The sequence below is a fragment of the Gopherus evgoodei genome, chromosome 1, assembly GCF_007399415.2.
Source record: "Gopherus evgoodei ecotype Sinaloan lineage chromosome 1, rGopEvg1_v1.p, whole genome shotgun sequence".
NCBI classification, from domain to species: Eukaryota; Metazoa; Chordata; order Testudines; family Testudinidae; genus Gopherus; species Gopherus evgoodei.
Genome location: NC_044322.1, coordinates 291,660,022 through 291,679,281, shown reverse-complemented (window position 1 = coordinate 291,679,281; position 19,260 = coordinate 291,660,022). Strand labels below are relative to the sequence as shown.

Sequence of the window (19,260 nt, the reverse complement as noted above, 5' to 3'; positions counted from 1 at the left end):
TCGAACATGGATAAAAATTTTTGTATCTGCGCAGGACTCTACTCCTCACTCTCCATGGCCTTGGACATTGTCATGAGGATGGGATTGTGGCTTCTTTCCTCTTGTTTTCTTATGGAGGTACAAGATATCATCAAAGACCTCCCTTTTGATTAATTCTATCTTTTCAACCAGAAAATGGACAACTCTCTCCACATTCTCAAGATTTGAGGACACTTCATTCCTTGGGTATTTAAATACTTACACTGAAGCATAAATTGTCCCGCCTGCCACCCACACACTGTTATGGAACCTCACAGTTTTTCTATCAGCATCCGTATGGACCACCAGGGAAGCGTCAAGAGATTCAAAGATCTTGTCTTCGTGCCTGTCCTTGCAACATTCCTCCTCCCAGATACAACCCCCACAGAAGAGAGATTTCTGAGGAACCCTAGAAAGCCATCAACCACATTGCCTGCAGCCATACAACCACCCCACCTCCTTTGGGGGTCATCTTGTATTCTTCTTACCAGATTGGAGTGCAGAAACAATGGACAAATGGGAATAAATGTTGCCCACTATGGCTATACAGTCAAGTGCATCATGCTGCCTCATTGACAACCCCCTCCCCAATCCCATCTCAGAGACAACATTCTCACCTTAGAGTTGGACTTCTTACTACAAAGAGTGGTGACAGAGCGGGTTCCTCCAGACTATCAAAGAATGGGGTTCTATTCAACTTACTTCCTGATACCCAGAAAGAAAGGCAGATGGAGACCAGTTCTGGATGTCCACCATCTCAGTCGCTTCGTCCGCAAACCCAAGTTTTGTATGGTCACTTCAGTAGCAGTCATCCCATCATTAGAATAAGGCATGTGGTTTACAGCTTTCAATATGCTGGACACTTATTTTCACATAGATGTTCATCCAGCCCACAGACGATTCCTGAGATTCATGGTTGGCCTGCATCATTTTCAATACATGGTCCTGCCATTTGGACTCACCACTGCTTCCAGGGTCTTCATCAAGGTTTTCTCAGTTGTATTCCTTGTATTCCCCTATCTTGGTGACTGGTTCCTAGCAGCAGAGTCCAGATACAAAGGTCAACTTTCAGCTTGCATGCTGCTTGGACTCCTTTCCTCTGTCAGCATCAGTGTAGAAAAATCTTCTTTGGACTTCATGCAATCCCTAGACTTTATAGGGGCTTCCATCAGCTCAGTCACAGCACAAGCTTATCTGCTGAAGGACAGGTTCCAAACTCTGCAGGAAATCATAGCCCACGTAGTCAACAGTCCTGGCCAGGACTTGCCTATTCCTCCTTGGCCACATGGCCTTGTGGATATATCTTGCTGCCTTCACTTGCTTCCACCTTTGCTGATTCCAGATGTGGCTCCAGAGAGTTTACTCACCCATGTGCTGCACCGTAGACCTTTATGCTGATAGTTCTTCCATCCAGTGTTGAGAGACCCAGGGCAGATTTGCGTGGGAGTCCCCCTTTCTCCCCTCCTCCCTGTCCCTCGTAGGATGGGAGCACACATGGGAGACCACATGACACAGGGAACACTGACTCCTTGGGAATCCAGGATGCACATCAACATTCTGGATCTCAGAGTGGTAATGAGGTCTTGCCAAGCATTTCTCTCATCTGTCCTCTCCCATCATCTTTTTATGTCTGGCAACATCACCACTATTTACTATGTCAACAAATGGGGGACACCAAGTCAACTGCTCTATGTACAGAGGCTGTAAACCTCTGGAACTCATGCATTGTCTATCTCCCAAAGACTCAGAACATGATCACAGACTTGCTCAGCAGATGGTTTGTGATTGACCATGACTGGAACTTCATCATACCGTAGTGCGTGACAGTTTTGACCAATGGAGAACTCTGACCAGGGACCTCTTCACCTCCCCAATCAGTAAAATATGCAGCACATACTGCTCGTGGGGTGGGGGTGGGGGTATTCGTCCCCACTCTCAGGGCAATGCTCTCATACTCAGCTGGTCAGATCTGATCAACTATGCTTTCCCTCCTGTTCCACTCTTGCCATAAGTACTCCACAAGATCAGACAGGACGGGGTGACTGTCATCCTGATTGCCCCCATGCTGGCCCAGGCAGTTCTGGTTTTCCAACATCCTCCAGACATCCACCTATCCTCCAATTCCCATCCCCACTCTCGCTGAGCTACTGATACAGCACAACAGGAGGCTTAGACATCCCAATCTGCAGATGCTTCATGTCAGCACATGGTATTTGGATGGACACTTCTCTGGAACGGCCGTGTTCATTGGAAGTGCAAAACATCCTCTCGAGCAATAGGAAAGAGTTCACTAAGCATTCCTAAAGGGCCAAGTGGAAAGGCTTCATCTCTTGGGCCCAATAGAAGGGGCTTTCCCCAGAAGCGATGGACTTTTAGGTATCCTGTCCTTGTCTCACCCTCAACTCTCCCAATGTACACCTAGCAGCAGTTAGCACCTTCCATCCCCGTGACCCCAGTGGAAGGACATTCTGTCTTTACACCCCTGCTGACTGCTAAGTTTTGGAAAGGCCTCATCAGAACCTTCCCACCCATGCTACCCAGTGGGACGTCAATCTAGTTCTTTTGGCACTAATGAAACTGCCTTTTGAGCCGCTGGCTTCGTGCTCTTTGTCCCTTCTTTTCATGAAAGTCACTTTCCTTGTGGCTATCACTTCAGTGAGAAGGGTAGGTGAACTTGGGGGCCATGATGGTAGACCCTCCTTTCACCACTTTCCATAAAGGATAGTCTCCCTGTGCCTGCATCCAGAATTTCTGCCAAATGTCATCTCAATCAGCCCATTCACTTACCTGCTTTCTTTCTGAACCTTCACGCCTCGGAAGAGGAATGATAACTCTTCTCCCTTGATGTCCGTTGGGCCTTGACCTTCTACCTGCAGAGGATAAAACCGATAGGAAATCTCCTAGACTGTTTGCATAACTGAAAGAGTTAAAGGTCAGGCAATCTCCACACAGAGAATCTGCAAGTGGATTTTGGGGTGCATTACACTTTTCTGTCAGTTATGATGACTGCTTCCAGGTCCTTGAGGTGTGGGCGCATTCCATGAGAGCCCAGGCTTCGAACATGGCCTCCCTCCATGATGTGCCGCCAGCGGCATATGTAGAGTGACCCTGTGGTGTTCTATACATGCCTTTGTTACACATTATGCTTTGGTGCAGGAGTCGGTGGCAGATGGCTCCTTTGGCTCCACTCAACCATTCCAACTTTGTCCTCATATCCTCCTCTGACTTATGTACTGCTTGTGAATTTCTCTCAGTGGAATACAGTATAAAAGAAGAGGAAGTTACTTACCTGTAACTGGAGGTTCACTCAGATGGGTGGTCCTCTTTATATTCCACTTTCTGCCCTCCTGCTGCTGCGGATCTGGGGATTGGTGGTGGAGAAGGAACTGACAGTGCTGTTGTTCTGCCCCACTCTTTGTCATCTTGGACAAAACCATGTGTGGACTAATGGACACTACTGCTTTCAAAATCTCTGCCTCTGGATGCATGGTGCACATTCATAAACCCTCAGTGGAATACAGATGAGGACCACAGTTCTCAAAGAACCTCAAGTTACAGGTAAGTAACCTCCTCTTCCTAAAAGTTACTGGGATTGCAGAAATATTCTGCCGAAAAAAAGTGATCAGTAGCCTTATCGCAGAATATTTCTGCAATAAGGCTACTGGTCACTTTTTTTTAAAACTTCTGTAAATTAGATTAACTTACTTGCAGCAATCTCTGTTAACCTTCTTGCTGATGCGATGAAAGGCAGTCATTAACCATTTAAAAAGCTTAATATACCATCATTCGAAGGCGGTATGAAAGAATCATTGTGAGTGATTACAAATCAGCATTCAATGAACTTTTCATTCTGGAAGTTATGAATGAAATAGTCTCTGGAGCCGGATAAGTGGGTCAGCTTCTCTAGAAGTCTGAAGATACTCTGATCTGATGTACTGAAAACTACTGCGAGCAAGCAAATAAAGTCCTTATCTCTCTCAGATGCTGACAGCAGTCTCTGTCTGATAAAGTGAAGAGGCTAATGGGACTTGCTCTTTTCTCACAGAAGAGTTGCTTAGTCTAATGGACTTATGGATGGGAAGCCATTACCTTCTCTTCAATGTTTTATTTAGAAAATGGAATTTAGACTAGCACAAAATAAGTTTTTTTTTTCTTCATCAGGCATAAAAGTTTTTTTTTTTAAATGGTCACAGTGAACCTACTTGAGAAGAAGGGCAACATTAGTTTAAAATATTAAAGAAGTTTTCATAAAACCTGGCAAAAACGGAATCCCAGATTGGGAAGCATTTCTTTCAGAAAGCTTTCACATAAGCCAAAAACATTAAATGAGGAGTGAATGGCACTTACTATCCTTAGTTTAATGATGCCAAAAGAAACCCTTAAGAAAACCTTAAAGACATTTCAGTACAAGAGGAAATACAACAGTTAAGATATAGCATTTACTTCGTGTCGTTAGTTTATCTGCTCTAAAATACTTAGTTGCCACAAGGAAAAACTCTTGTGTTTGGAGCTGCTCTTTCTTATTTTTAAAATTTTATATATACAAGTGGTCAACTCCTGAGCTGGGTATTAAATCATCTTGAATAATACCGTTGTTACACTAGTTGGTGAGAATTTTGGATCTTGATGTATGAATGATTCATAGGTTCACAAGTTGCTAAAATTAGTAATAAGTTTACACCATGACTAAGGCTACCATTTAGTCACCACTGCTCAGGCGGTCCCCAGGGCCAGCCACACTGGCCTCTGCAGAAGTCATAGAGGCCATGGAAAGTCATGGAATCCATGATTTCACAACTGCCATGACAGACATGGAACCCTAATCATGAAGTAAGGCTTCTCTTAAACAACTTTTAAGAAACTCAGAAGAACACTTGATTTTTCACTATTGTGGGAAAGATAGGGAGAAAAAATATGGTGCAGTGCCAATTGTCAAAAAAGAATCTAACAGTAACTACATGAGACATCAAAGGATATGCTGGAGGATGAGGAAGATGATTGCTTGAAAACTTCAAAGCAGTTGTTGTAACTAGACATGACCTGTTCTACTTAGCACTGGTGAGGCCTCACCTGGAATACTGTATCCAGTATGGCGAGCCACATTTTAAGAAAGATGTAAACAAACTAGAGGGAGAGTCTAGAGGAGAGCACCAAAAATGCTAAAATGATATCTACCTGACCTATGAGGAAACAAAACAAAACCAAGCATTTTTAATCTTCGGGGAAAAGATTCAGGGGAGATCTGTTGAGTCTTCAAATATGTTAAGGGCTATTGCAAAGAGGATTGTGATAAATTTGTTCTCCATGTCTACTGAAGGTAGTACAAGAAGTAATCAGCTTAATTTTCAGCAAGAGAGATGTAGGTTAGATAAAGTTAGAACATTTCTTCCTAATAAGACTAGCTAAGCACAGGAAAAGGCTTCCAGGGGAGGTTATGGACAAGTCCTGTCATTGGAGCGGTGCAGTTGCAGCGGTACAGGTATGTCTCTGTAAGGTCTGTAGTGTAGACAAACTTACAAGTTTATGCTGAACTCATCAAGAAATAGCTATGGAATCAGAACATATATACAATTTTTTTAAAGTAAATGTATTCAAATAGATAACAAATCTGAATAAAAGCTGGCTCGTTCTAAAACAAAGGGTTTTAATTTTTTTTTTAATAAAAGGCTTTCCACAACTTTAATTAGAAAAAGTTTTGTGAAATTTAAAAAATGAACTAACATTACTTGTATGTAAACATATTTCTTCAGGGTTTAAAATCCATACATTGTTGCATTGTGCTAATGCAAAAGGCACAGAAAGTGAAAGCATCTTGTTTGCTTTGCTCTCAGCATAGTGGTGTAACCTAAACTCTTATCAAAAGCAACAAGAAAAGTTGTCAACAGTCAGGTTAAACATCAGCTGAGAGCTGGGAAGTTGAACCTCCAGGTCTGGATTCAGTCTCTTGTAATGTTATAATCACATCAGAAAAAAACAATTTTTTTTAAAAAAAGGGTACAAACATATTTTTTGTTTTTCATTTTAGTTTTAACTCTCTCATTTAATTATTTTTGTGTTTTTTAAAATGTACCCTTATTGTAATGTGAATGTAAGTCTAATGTATTCAGTTTAATTGTAATTGGGTTAAGAACACATACATCCTTAAAACTAGATGGCTTGTTTTGCAGATGGAAAGGCAGACTAGTTTAGGACTAAGAAGGAGGAGTTAGTTTATATGTGTGAAAGCTGTTGGTCTGATAAGTCTGGAGACAGAAGTTCATTATTCACAAACTACCTGATATTACCCTGGTAACAACATTTATGATAATTTGGAGGAACCATATCTAGGGGTAAAGAGTATTTCAGTCTCCATACGCACTCTGTCCTTTTTCTTTATATTGAATCTGCCAGAAATAGAATAGGGTGCCAATTGTGATGCTGTTTTTCTGTGGAATGCACAAAGAACAAAATTAAAATCAAACTTGTTTCAGGTTGGGGACTGAACGGTCTTTACGTGGTAACTCCAGGTCATTACCAACCTGAATTAGATTTAATAGTTGTGAACCTGTGATGAAAGATGCTGCATGCATGCAAATATTGTTTAAATCAGTCTTTTTATTGAGATGGGGGAAAAGGGACGCTAATCTTTTCTTTTCTTGCTCATAATGGACCTAATTGTTGAGTTTGAGTTGTGTCCAGTGCAGTACCCAGCCAAGGGTATTGTGGCAAAGGTATACCACTGTAAACCCCTCTCCTCCTATGGGGCAGTTTCACCCTGGTACTGTCTAGAGCATCCTCATGGGATCACAGGGTTCACAAATGCTTTCCTTCTGCTCTGTTTAGCTGTTCATCTTTCATTCCTGTATTGGGGTATATGCACAGATGGGGAGAGGGATATACAATCCAAGTCACACAAAGGGGACCATGGCTGGGGAGGTGGCAGGCAGGGGAATAGGACTAAAATTCAAAGCTCTTCTTTGACGTACATTTTTTGATGTTGTCTATTTTTGAAGTTGTGTCATCTTAGAATACACCACTTCTGTATATTTTTGTATTTCAGCATCATACTACATTTGAATAATCTTTTCTATGTAAAATTACAACAAAAACAAATCCCAAGTTTGTGAAACAGTTTTTAATCAATGACAGTTCTCTGTAAATATCTGGCTATTGAAGAGATCATAACTCTGTTTGCAGATTCCTAGTCTTTATACAGTTAAAGTACAGCATTTTACTAACCAGTTAATAGCCTCGTTTACCCATTTTTGAGCAAATTCTTTTTGATTTGGGGTTTGTCTATACTTACAGAGTTGCAGCTGCGCTTCTGTAGCGCTTGAAGATGCTACCTATGCCAACAGGAGAACTTCTCCCATTGGCGTAGATCTAGGGTCCCCAACGCCATGTCCATGGGCGCCATGGCGCCCGCTGGGGCCTCTAAGTGCGCTCGCGTACTGGCCGGCGGATAAGCATCCGCTAAAATGCCGCGACAAGCTGCGTCATCCAGAGGCGTCGCCGCCGATTTTTGGCAGTATTTCAGCAGCGATGTCTCTGGATGATGCTACTTGGCGGTGGCATTTTGATGGCGATGTCCATTGACGTTGCCGCTTGTATGCGGAATTTTGGCAGATGCCCATCCGCCGCCACAGTCCTTCGTGGCTAGTTGTCTGGTGCCCACCAGACAAAAAAGGTTAGGGACCACTGGCATAGATACTCCACCTCCCTGAGCGGCAGAAGCTATTTCGGTGGGAGAACCCTCCTACCAATACATGCTATTTATGCTGGGGGTTAGGTCAGTATAACTATGTTGCTCATGGTATGGATTTTCCACATCCCTGAACAACATTGTTATACCAACGTAAGTTGGTAATATAAGTAATCTAACAGAAGGGGCCTTCTGATTTGAAGACAGTGTTTCATCTGACTGAACGTTCTCTCTCCTCCCCATAAATTAGTCTAGTTAGTTTGGAAAGACTGTTATCTAATATTGTACTTTTTTTTCTTTTAGGTTTGTGGATGGAGAGCTGAATATTTGTTATAATGCTATAGATCGTCATGTTGAGAGTGGACATGCAGACAAGATTGCTATTATCTATGATAGTCCTGTAACAAACACTAAACAGGCTATCACTTACAAAGAAGTTCTTGAACAGGTAAGGTTGATGATAGAATCCTGTTTTCTAGAAACAGATAGGAAATAATGTCTCATTACGTGACACACAGATATTACAGAGATGTGTGAATTAGAAATAACATAGCCATATGATATCTTGCCTTTCAAATTGCATTTTATTCTTTAGTTGTGTTCTATTCTAATTTATAAACCTCACTAATTTTACCCAATAGTGCATTGTTTCTCTCGCTTCTCTTCTCCACTGGTTATTTAGGCCAACAGCTGCTGTTTTGTCAACATCTTAGATTTCTTTCTCTCTCTTCCCCCTCCCCTCCCCAACCACTTCCATAGTCCATCTCAAAGAAAACCAGTATAGGTAAATTAGCTTACTGTCATCAGCAAAACTACTCTTCTAGTAGTGATAGCAATAAGCTTATGAAAAGAAAAGCATATATCTTGACCCAATACACCAACAAAACATCATAATTAGAATTTAAACATTTAAAGGACAGAACTCCTAAAATATGTGCCTCATCCACCAAATTCTAGATCATCATGGAAGTGAAGGTTTTTTCATGTGTTTACCTGGTAAATCAGTTAACCTTGAATAATTGGTGAAAATTGGCATATGCACATGGAGATGTGTATGGTGCCACAGAGCTGTACATATGCAGAAAATATCTGTGTTCCAAGTTCAGCTAGTAGGTGTCGTAGTGAGGGTCTCTCCTGGTCATCCATTTGGACTGCTGTGAGAGGAATACAAGCCTCTGTTGTGCTGGATCCGTGAAGCCTGTATGGTGTTCAGCCATTGCCCTAATATCGGAGACTCTTAAGTGCACTCTCAGGGCACAGATATTCTATCTGGCTGGCACCCCTTTTGAGAGTTGGAATCTGCTCTCCACTTGCCTAGCCCATGGCACAGTGCCGGCTGTTTAGACTCGCCCGTACTTAAACACCCCCATTTCCCAGAACTCCACCCAAAAGAAGTGAAGCTTCTAGTTTACAGTCTGTCTCAGGGGCATGCATTAGTTGTGAACCATTTAGCATACACACACTTTGCACACTCTTAACACACTCTTTATGCTCTCTTATACTTAGTCATGGAAAGTGAAAGAGATTATACAAAACAGTAAATGTTACACACATCCCTTTCTATCACACCTTTCCCTTGGAAATCCTTGGGGATCAACTGTATCCTGGGGGTTACAGTGTCACCTCATGCAGGCAATTATGTGATGGGTGGTCTCTCCCTCTTGGAGCCCCTTATTCAGCTCCTGTGATGTGAGCCCTATTCTTTCCCTTCCTGTCTGGTTCTCCATATTCCTGGGTGGTTGGTCTTTTAAACACCACCTAATGACCTGCTCTCTTTTTTTTTGTTCTGCTCCTGGAAGTTTCCAGTGCTGCTCCCTTCAGAGGAGTCAACTAAAGTGCATTTCTAAGGCGGCAGCTCTTTCATTATCCCTGGTGTTTGCACCTCAATAGAATCATTGTCTTAGGCACCTTTTATTGTATCTGTCTGCTGCATACCAGCCACAGGGCCTGTTGGCAACAGTGGATCTATATACATATAAGCACTCATGACTTGGGTGTTTTTCATAAAACAACTGTGGCCACCAGCAGACCAGGTGGCAGCTCATGCCAAGGACCCTAGACCTCACTGAACACTGACAAATGCGTAGCTGGAAACCAGTCTGGCTCACCTGTGTGTTAGTATTGTTAAAATGGGTATTAGATTTATCGAGAGATGTTATTAGTTTTGGATTTTATGGAATCCTTGTGAGTTGCTGCATGTATTAATCTCACTTATACTATCTGTATCACATGTTTGTAAAGTAATATGTAAATATTTGCTTTGTAACTATAAAAGTGGTTGCTAGGAAACCCACAGTGAGGAGAGAATCATTATCAAGTGTGAAATGCTAGTTTACCACTGGAGGTGTCATCTTCTGCCCAAATCAGAAGGCCCATAGACACCGGACAAACCATTATGGGATATCAGGCTTTGATTGCTCCCCCAGACCCATGAAAAGGGGATGGACACAATCACTCATCCCATCGCAGTTTGAACACTGTGGGAAGGGAATAAAAAATAAAAATCCCTGACCTGAAGGATTTGTATCAACATGCTTCTTGAAATTTGGAGGGGGTAATATTTCTAAGCAGAAGCAAGGATCTCCAAACTGCTTAGCTTGGATTAGCCCTAAAGGATAAATAGAGCTTGCATATTACAGCAGTTTCTATTACTGTTTGAATCTAAGACTGTAACTCATTTATGTATCTATGTTTATCTGCTTCAACCTTGTAAGTAAGTCTAGTTTATCACAGGATTGTCTACAGGTGTTTCTTTAGTATAAGGTATAAGGTGAAATTGACATGGGTTAAGTGACAGCTCCTTTGGAACTGGGAATAACCTGAACATTTTTGTGATTTTTGGTATAAGGGATCATCTATCACAAAAGCAAGTTTGCCATGGCAAGATAGATTGGAGTACCCAAGGCAGTGACTCCATGGTTAGGCTGCTGTAGTTCTTGAGTTCACGCTTGTTACTTGATTGGTAAGATCTAAGAATAGAACTGACAACTATCTCCCCTAAGGTTGGCAATCACAGTCGTGAGCTACTCCAGACAGCTTGACAACACCTTCAGTGTATAAGTTTACAAGTATAACTTCGATTCATCACTGTAGGTATGAGTAATATCTAGATTGTACTATGGCAGTAGGCTCATTCACTTTTTAAAAAGGTGTGTATGTTCTTAGAATCTTGTTCGTTTGCGTTTGTTTTTGTTTTCTTTGAACCTGAGATGGATGGCCCCTGAGTGCTTGGAGTGCTGAAAGCATCCTGACTTGTCTGGCAAATGACCTATATTTTTACCTAGCTGGGAACAAATTTGAATTCTCTCTCTTAGTTAAAAATACAGGTCACTTACCAGATAGTGAGAAAAGGCTGCGTCTACCCTAGAAAAGAGGCTGGTTGAGGATCTGAAGGTAGGCTCCACTGTGGCCTATATTTATAGCATAGCATCCTTGCCTTGGCCAGTCAGACCCTGATAAAACCTCTGTTGTAAGGGTTTTAAATATTATGGTACATTTGTTTAAGTGAGGAAAATACTTTGACAGTGTGGATGCTAATGTCTGATTAATAAATTCTGTAGTTAATGTGCAGATTTGTATACAGCAATTGGTAATCAAACTGGATTTCTTGTTCCAGTACTATGTTTTAGCCATTTTGTTTTGTTCAATTATCTTTATCAGCTGTGCTGAACTCTAAAGTAAACTTCAGTGAGGTAGAATGAGACTCCCATATTGTCTTAATGATTGCAGTGTCCAAAGTGCAATTCAGGTCACTGTTGTAGTGAAATTGTTCCATGGAAAAAGATATTTACAGCATAATTGTGTGTAGTGTTCTGAAATGTGTGAATATGTTTACAAATGTGTAATGTACTCACATTAAAATAGTCCAGTTTGTGAGTTTTCTGTTACTGGCTTTAGGAAAGGAAAAACTGTTTAGTTGCAAACATTGGTACACATCACAGCACTTCTGTAACCCTGTGATGAGATCTGCAGAAAACCTTCATTTTTATTGATTGACTTTCAAGATTTTTTAACCAACATACACTATAGCAGTAGTCCCCAACCTTTTTCGTCTGGCGCCCGCCAGACGAAGGACCGTGGTGGTGGTCGAGCATCCGCCGGTCAGGACGCAGGCGCATAGTGCCCGCAGGCATCACGTTGGGGACCCCTGCACTATAGTGTTGTGATGCAGCTATTCATGTACTTCAACATTTATTGATAAAGTATGTCTCTTGTTTGTTTTTAAATAGCTATCTTAATGATGTAATATCCCTGTGTAAATCCTGTCCAGTGTATCCCCTTTGCAGTAATATACTTTGAAAAATCATTTGAAATGCAGCTCTTTACCTTTTGGAACCTGAAATTGATGTTCAGTTTCCTAGGTTTGTGGCTGTGTATTCTGTCCAGGTCTAATAATAGCTTTGGGAGAGAACAGTAGTAATAAATAATAGTATTGTACAGAATGAGAGAGCTGCACAAATTGACTTAAACATCCTCTCTCTACATTTTCTCCTCTTTCTAACAAACCAGGTTAACAGGGAGCACTAGTTACCAGCCCGAGTATGTAACCAAACACACTCTGAAGTCAGCAGGTCATGGATTGCTGTCTGTAGTAGAGTCCTGTCTAAATATTATCTTTGAATTCTGTACAGCTTATGCATGTGTTCTAATTTACACATTTTCATGCTCTTCTGTCATGTGAAGGAGAGAATGTCAGATTAATATACACTACAGTTTATAAAAATACTTAGTTTACTGCTAATCCTTTTGAAGCTGTTGAGTGTTTTATAATACCTGATTTCTCTGAAATATTCTGTTTTATGCATGCTATCTTTTTGTATTTGTTTTGTTTGTTTTATCTTGCATTGTATTTTACTCCTGTTATATTTCTTACAAAAGGACAATATTTTAACAATAAACTTATAATGAAAAACAAATCCTTTCCCCATTTTGACCCATTATGCAGTATTACCAATCCCCCGTCTTAAAAATCAAGAGATTTGGTATATAAATCAAGTTACTATTTTTTTTTTTGCAAACATAAATAAATTTACATAGACAGTTGGTTTATAAACCTCATTAGTGACTTATTTAATTTCTAACAGGTTAGAGCTCTTTAGAAAAATGATAGTTATGCTACACAAAGCACACGGGATCTTTTATAGAGAAGGGAAAAACCGCTGCATTTATTGAGAATACAGCAGTTAGCGTATGCTTTTTAGTCTCACTCACACACACACTCACTCACACACTCTCTTTCCCGCCAGTTGATGTTTATAGTTACCAGTCCAGAGTCTGTCAATCTAGTGGCCAGTCAGATTGGCCACAGAGGGGAGCTGGACTCTGTTGGTCGCGATCCGATGCTTCTGGACTGTGGCAAGACGAACCCAAAACCTGTTCTTAGTCTTTTTTTCTCTGTTGAAATCTATGGATTTTGCTGTGTTAGGCCTCGGCTACAGTGGCGCTTTACAGCGCTGCAACTTTCTCGCTCAGGGGTGTGAAAAAAACACCCCCCTTGGCGCTGCAAGATACAGCGCTGTAGAGCGTCACTGTAAACAGGCGGCTCCCAGTGCTGCAAGGTACACCCGATGAGGAGGTGGTTTATGTGCAGCCACGGCAGCGCTTTGAAGTTTCAAGTGTAGCCATAGCCTTACTTTCTGACTGGTTACTTCTTAATTGGTGTAAACATTCAATACACCTCGGAGAGGGTCATTCTGTCCTGGTTTAGATTTAATCAGTTGTCCTTAGGGCTGCCAGCCTTCACCTCAGGGTCATCGGTCTGCCCTTCCTTCATTATGGATGAACATTGATGGTGTCCTTAAGTCTCTTCATTCCTCCTTCCTTGACCATTTGGCTTTAACAATGGCCTTCACACCTTCTTTTCCGGATGCATACATTCCTCATTCACACAAACAGCCTTTTACAGTTAAAGGTATACAGCAGTTTTTATGTTGAGCAAGAAAAGGCATTGTAAATTAAAATTTCCTAAATCTTATAATCAAAACTATTTACATTGTGGCCCAGGCTTTCAGTGTTCCTCTAATCTCCTTAACATAGACACAATACAAGATCCTGTCTCTTACGTTCTAAACCTTAAAAAAAAAGAAATATATATTTAACTAGAGTGCCTAATTTGTAATACATATAGGAAACCATAGCAGACATTATAACTTATCCTAAAACAAAAGGGTGACCATAATCAGTCATAAGGATTGTTCTGGTCTGTCATTCCTTTCTGCTTTTCAAAAAGGGTGGCTGGCAGGATGAAATCAAATCATACATTAATACTCATAGTACATTTATAAAATCCTGCTCCTACAATATTACTGCATACGAAAATGCTTTACCAACAACTTTTTAAAAATCCTACCTGTTGTCATCCCCATGTTGCTATGCATCTCAGTTTAAGGTTACAATGACAGTGATTGGTATGACAGCATCTGCTGGAGTGCTGTGCATTTAGCAATTTCTGGTAGCTGTTGGGAAGGTTTCAGTTCATAGTAGTGTTGCCGACACAGAAGTGCCAGAGGCAAGCAACAGTGGTTCGTTGCCCAGAGTGCTTAGCGCCAATAAACACACCAGGGTGGAGAAGCAAAACACAAGTTTATTTGAGCTCAAATAAGGTGCAAGGGAGAAAATCTCAAATCCTGCACACCTAAAACAAGCAGTTTCTTCCTTTTATATCCCAGTTGTTTACTACAAAACTTTTTCGTGCTGACTAGCTGATTTCTCACTCCCCCCTCCTTTTCCATCCAGCTGCAATATCTTTACTCATTCAATCTTTTGTCTTCCCCGTTCCTCCCCCCTCTCCGCTGCTGAGACATGTATACAGTATCTTAAAACGGCCTTGAGCGTGCTTTAACCTAGCTTCAATGTATTACAACAGAGAACTGGCTGTTACAACCGAAAACTAATTGCTAACACTACATTTTTGCAGCTATTAGTACATTAGGTTACACCTAGGTTACACAAAGTGTTTAACATGGAGGAACATTGGTTCATTGAGGCCTACAACAGGAGGGCTTCATTGACACTTGTGGTCTACCACCCTCCTGAGTTACCTAGATTTATGCCTAGTGACACCATCAGTAGTCCAGAACATTTGTTTTTGTTACAAGTAAAATAGATAAGCCTTTGCTGCACATTCTAGATCAAAAATGGTTGTGTTTCTCTGCATTAAGGAGAATACATGCTCCACTCTAGCCTGACCATAAGGAAGAATCAGAAGCATAGCAATCAGTTTCAAAAGAGCTGGATACCACTTTTCTTGTGTCTCCATTTTGTTAAGATCCAGGACTTGTCCCCCTCCCTCCACTCATTCAGTTTTGTTACCCCTGGCTGGAAATCAGGCAGTTCAGACCCTACTTGATACTGGTTCCACTCATACACAATTGTTTGTTTTTTCACTCTCAGATTTCATTGCAGATGGAAATCATGTCAGTAGATTAAGAATTGTGTCTTCATCATAATGCAGTTATTAGGCAGATGTAGCAGTCTCAACACCTGAAGAATGTTATCTGTTAGTGGTAATTTTTTCATATAACTTGACTGCTGTTTTATCCGACTTAAAACAGAGTTATTTTTTCCTGTCATAACATTGGCAGAGTCAGAAGAGAAACAAGTAACATTCTCCCATGGAATGTGGTGGTTAGCAAAAAACCCCAGAATTTATTGTAATTAACAGATTTTCTGCATTTACTATATTAAATATTTCAATGGCCAAGAGGTCTGTTTTCACAACTTTGAGTCTAATGAAAGTACCTAGTGATACTGCAAACCTCCTTGCCATTGCAAACATCATTACTGTCATCCACCACTAAAGTGTTTGGGCTTGTTTCCTCAACTGATTCAAAATGGTGGTTGGAAAGTGCTTTTATTATTGCAGTGGCTTTTGTTCACCCACCTGGAAATTCTTTTGCAATGTTTGAATTGGGAAACACCAACTTGAGTGGTTGTGTGTGGTTGTTTTTTTGTTTTTTTTAACCTTCAAATGCAGTCAGTCGGTAATCCATATTCTGCAATGGCTTGACAAAAAAAGTACTTCAGCATTTGTAATCTTCTGACCTCTTCATGATAGGAAAAAATAACAATGTTTTAAAGTCGGATAAAATAGGAGTCAATTCCATGTACGTGGTGCTAGAACAATTTTTATAGTAGAGGTGATGAGAGCCATTGAACCAAACGGTAAACATTGTATATAATGGAAACCACTTCAACCCAGGGTGTGTGACAGCACCTCTAGTTCCAGCACTTATGTCTGTGTACTGTCTGCCTTGTGTTTCTCACATTGCACATCTTTCAGTGAAGGATGCTGTTTAAGCAGTCTCAAAACCCACAGAAGATCTGCTTGTGGACATTTTTCATTATTGTAGTGGTAGCACAAAACGAAAAGATGCGTACAAACAATACCAGCACTGCTGTGATGCAAACGAGCTTCAACTAATAAGACAAGGTGGAACAGGGTGGCTCAGTCTCTGCCAAGCAGTAGCAAGATGTAATAACCACTGGGAGCCCCTTAAAGCCTATTTTGGAAGGTGACTTGTCATTAAAGTGACAGATGCCAGCACCATAGACTAAAGATTTTAGTATCTAGTAAAAAGATTTGGTAAGAGCCTCGCTATGCAAAGATTAATGGATTAAACAGTTGAATATTTTTATACTGAGATTGAGAGTCTTGAATCAAAAAAGAGAGAGGGACGGAAATGAAGACAAGTTTTATCTCATGCGTGTTAGAAACGGTCAAAAATATCTGCCCAGTACTAAGGTACTGATAGGAAGAAGTAAGGGAAAAAAAGCTAAGGGAGAGATAAAAGTGCCACTAGAAACTAGCCTTATTCATAGTTTCGCTGTCTTGATGTAAAAATTGAGTGATACCTTGAAAAAATATAAAACTTGCCAACTCCATTCAGGATTTATTTCCTAACCTTTAGGACCTCAAGTAAACTGCATTGTCTGGCTAAGCCTGAAGAAGAATAGGAGAAACTGTATGTGGTTTTAATTAAGTCTCAACTTTATTTTTAAATGTTTGGGAGTACGCAGCAGATAAGTTGACAGTGCCGGTAATTTCATAATCATTTCACCATATACCCAGGGGCTTCCATGAGCCCTCCCACTTAGCCATCCTGGCCCCCAGCCAACCTGCTGCTGTGACCTCACCATCTCTCCCCTCCCAACTCAAATGAGGTTTCAGAGAGATTGGCCCCCTGAAATACCAGTCATAGTAACCCTCAACCCCCTCCTCCCTGTTTCTGCTCCTTTAAAGAATACCTTTAAATCCTTTACCAATCCATTTTATCTGATCACTGTGTTCCTTCTCTATGGTGTACTTGCTCTGGATATCCGCCATGGGTTGCGACATCATAGCTTAATTCCAGTTTCATGTTCACCCCATTAAGCCCCCCAGAATCCACTTCAGGCATAAAACCCCCACTTTGCCTTGGTCAATCTGGCAGTGAGGGAAAAAATTCCTTTCCAGCCCCAACCCCCTCAAGAAAGGAACAACTAGCACAGTAGCACAGTGCCCACAGTGGATCTTGACAAAACCCAGTATTTCACTGCTTCCAGGAGGGTGTGACCAGAGTCCTGGGGAGCCAACTGAGGTCACTCAATTAGGGTGAATTGCAAAGAATGGGGCAGACAATCCCCAAAGCTGGTGGATATTCTAATACTTAGATTTTTCAAGACAGCATAAAACAGCTTCTATAATACCTCTCTGGTTACCCAGAAGCCAACAACATAGTTCCCGTAAAATAACCCAGCCTTAGACCTTCACCCAGATGCCCAAGTCATATATGACGAGGATCACTGAACATCTTTTTCATCGTATAAGAAAGTTCTACTAATCCCAAAAGATTGGACACATTACCTCCCAGGTTAATGAATATTTTGGATCTTACCCAAATACATGCTTACAGCCAATTCTTATTAACTGAATTAAAATTTATTAAAAAAGAAGAGAGAGTGAGTGTACTGGTTAAAAGATTAGTATACATACTGATATGAGCACAGTTCTAAGTTTAGATTCATAATAGAGATGGTGAGCTTCGTAGTTGCAAGGAGTTCTTTCAGAATTCGTGCATATGTTATAGTCTAATGTTCATATTCAGAGTGAATCCAGATTATGACTGGAGATCTCATTCTTACTATTTAAGCTTTCCCTGCATGAAACATCAAACAAATCTGAGATAAAAAGGATATGGGAAAACTTCTTCAGAACTTTTAATAAAGAAATGAACATGTCATTTTACCCAGTTCTTTTTTTCTTTTAAAAAGATATGGCAATCCTGAATCATTCAAGCAATCTTCAGAGCCAGATAAGCCTGCTCCATTGTGTTCTGCATTTTTCTAGGCTTCTACAGTTGAGTAAAATGCTTCTGTGGATATTGTGACCTAAACTCTGGCTGTGTTTGGACTATTGGGAGGGGATGAGAGAGAGGATGCAAAGAGTATTCTCACAGTTGTGCTGCTACGCAACAGCTCAGGGACCAGCTATAGTATGGCTGAGGCATACAGGTACTGTAGTAGTCTACTGCCTTCAGTAACAGTTATCTCTCCAGAGGGTGCAGAGCAAACATAACTGGGTACATGTGGCAAATATGGTGGGATTCCTGCTACGACATGCCCTCTTCTCCTTTTCATAGGTTTGTGCTCTACAATGCTTCAATAAAGGTCCAAAACTGTCTAGATTGTAATTTTTTTACATATAAAAACCTATATTGAAAGACTTCTAAGGTTGAAAAGTCAAGCACTCAAAAGGTAGGAAATACTGGAATTAAGGTTGTGTGTGCATTACGATAGTCTTCAATGACAAAATCACAGGCTTTATTTTGCACAGAACCCCTACTTCAGAATGCATCCTGCTTACTAATTGGATAATTAGTTGATATTTCTTTTTATCCTCATTCAGTGTGTAGGCCCATATTTTTGTACCATAAACCACCTAACCCCCCGCACTGAATACAGAACTATTAATTAAATGTCATTAATTGCCTCTTGGGCTGTTTTATTGTACTCATTCCCATAGAATGAGTGCTTCTCAAGCATTGATTACAAGGATTAATCTTCACAAAACCGCATGTGAGGTGAGTTGGTGGCATTATCCTTGTTTTACAGCTACATTTTGGCATAGTTGTAAGCAACTGAAAACATGATCTTATAATGGAAAGTATTGGACAAATCCACCTATAATTAATTTTCCCAAGAGTCCCACCTAAAATCTTCTCTGAATACCAGATTATTTGGCTAGCAAAATGGCAGGTGAAATTCAGAGTTGGTAAATGCAGAATAATGCACATTGGAAAACATAATCACAACTAAATTAGCTGTTACTACTCAAGAAAGATCTTGGCGTCATCATCCGTAGTTCTCTGAAAATGTGTTGTAGCAGTCAAAAAAGCTAACTGTGTGCAGAATCATTAGGAGAAGGGTAGATAATAAGACAGAAAATATTATAAGACCTCTATATAAATCTATGGTACATCCATACTTTGAATACTACTCCCCATCTCAAAAAATATTAGAATTGGAAAAGGTACAGAGAAGGGCAACAACAATGATTAGGTGTATGGAACAAGGCTGAGACT

The 19,260-nt window shown here is 40.6% G+C and overlaps 1 protein-coding gene across 2 annotated transcripts in view; it reads left to right on the top strand.

Moving 5' to 3' along the window:
- ACSS3 (acyl-CoA synthetase short chain family member 3) overlaps positions 1–19,260 on the top strand; it is a 180,455-nt gene that overhangs the window by 45,450 nt on the left and 115,745 nt on the right. For both annotated transcript variants that reach the window (XM_030548632.1, XM_030548631.1), the window contains exon 2: positions 8,003–8,147. In XM_030548632.1, coding sequence (XP_030404492.1) covers positions 8,003–8,147 — 145 coding nt within the window. The remainder of the gene's footprint in view (positions 1–8,002; positions 8,148–19,260) is intronic.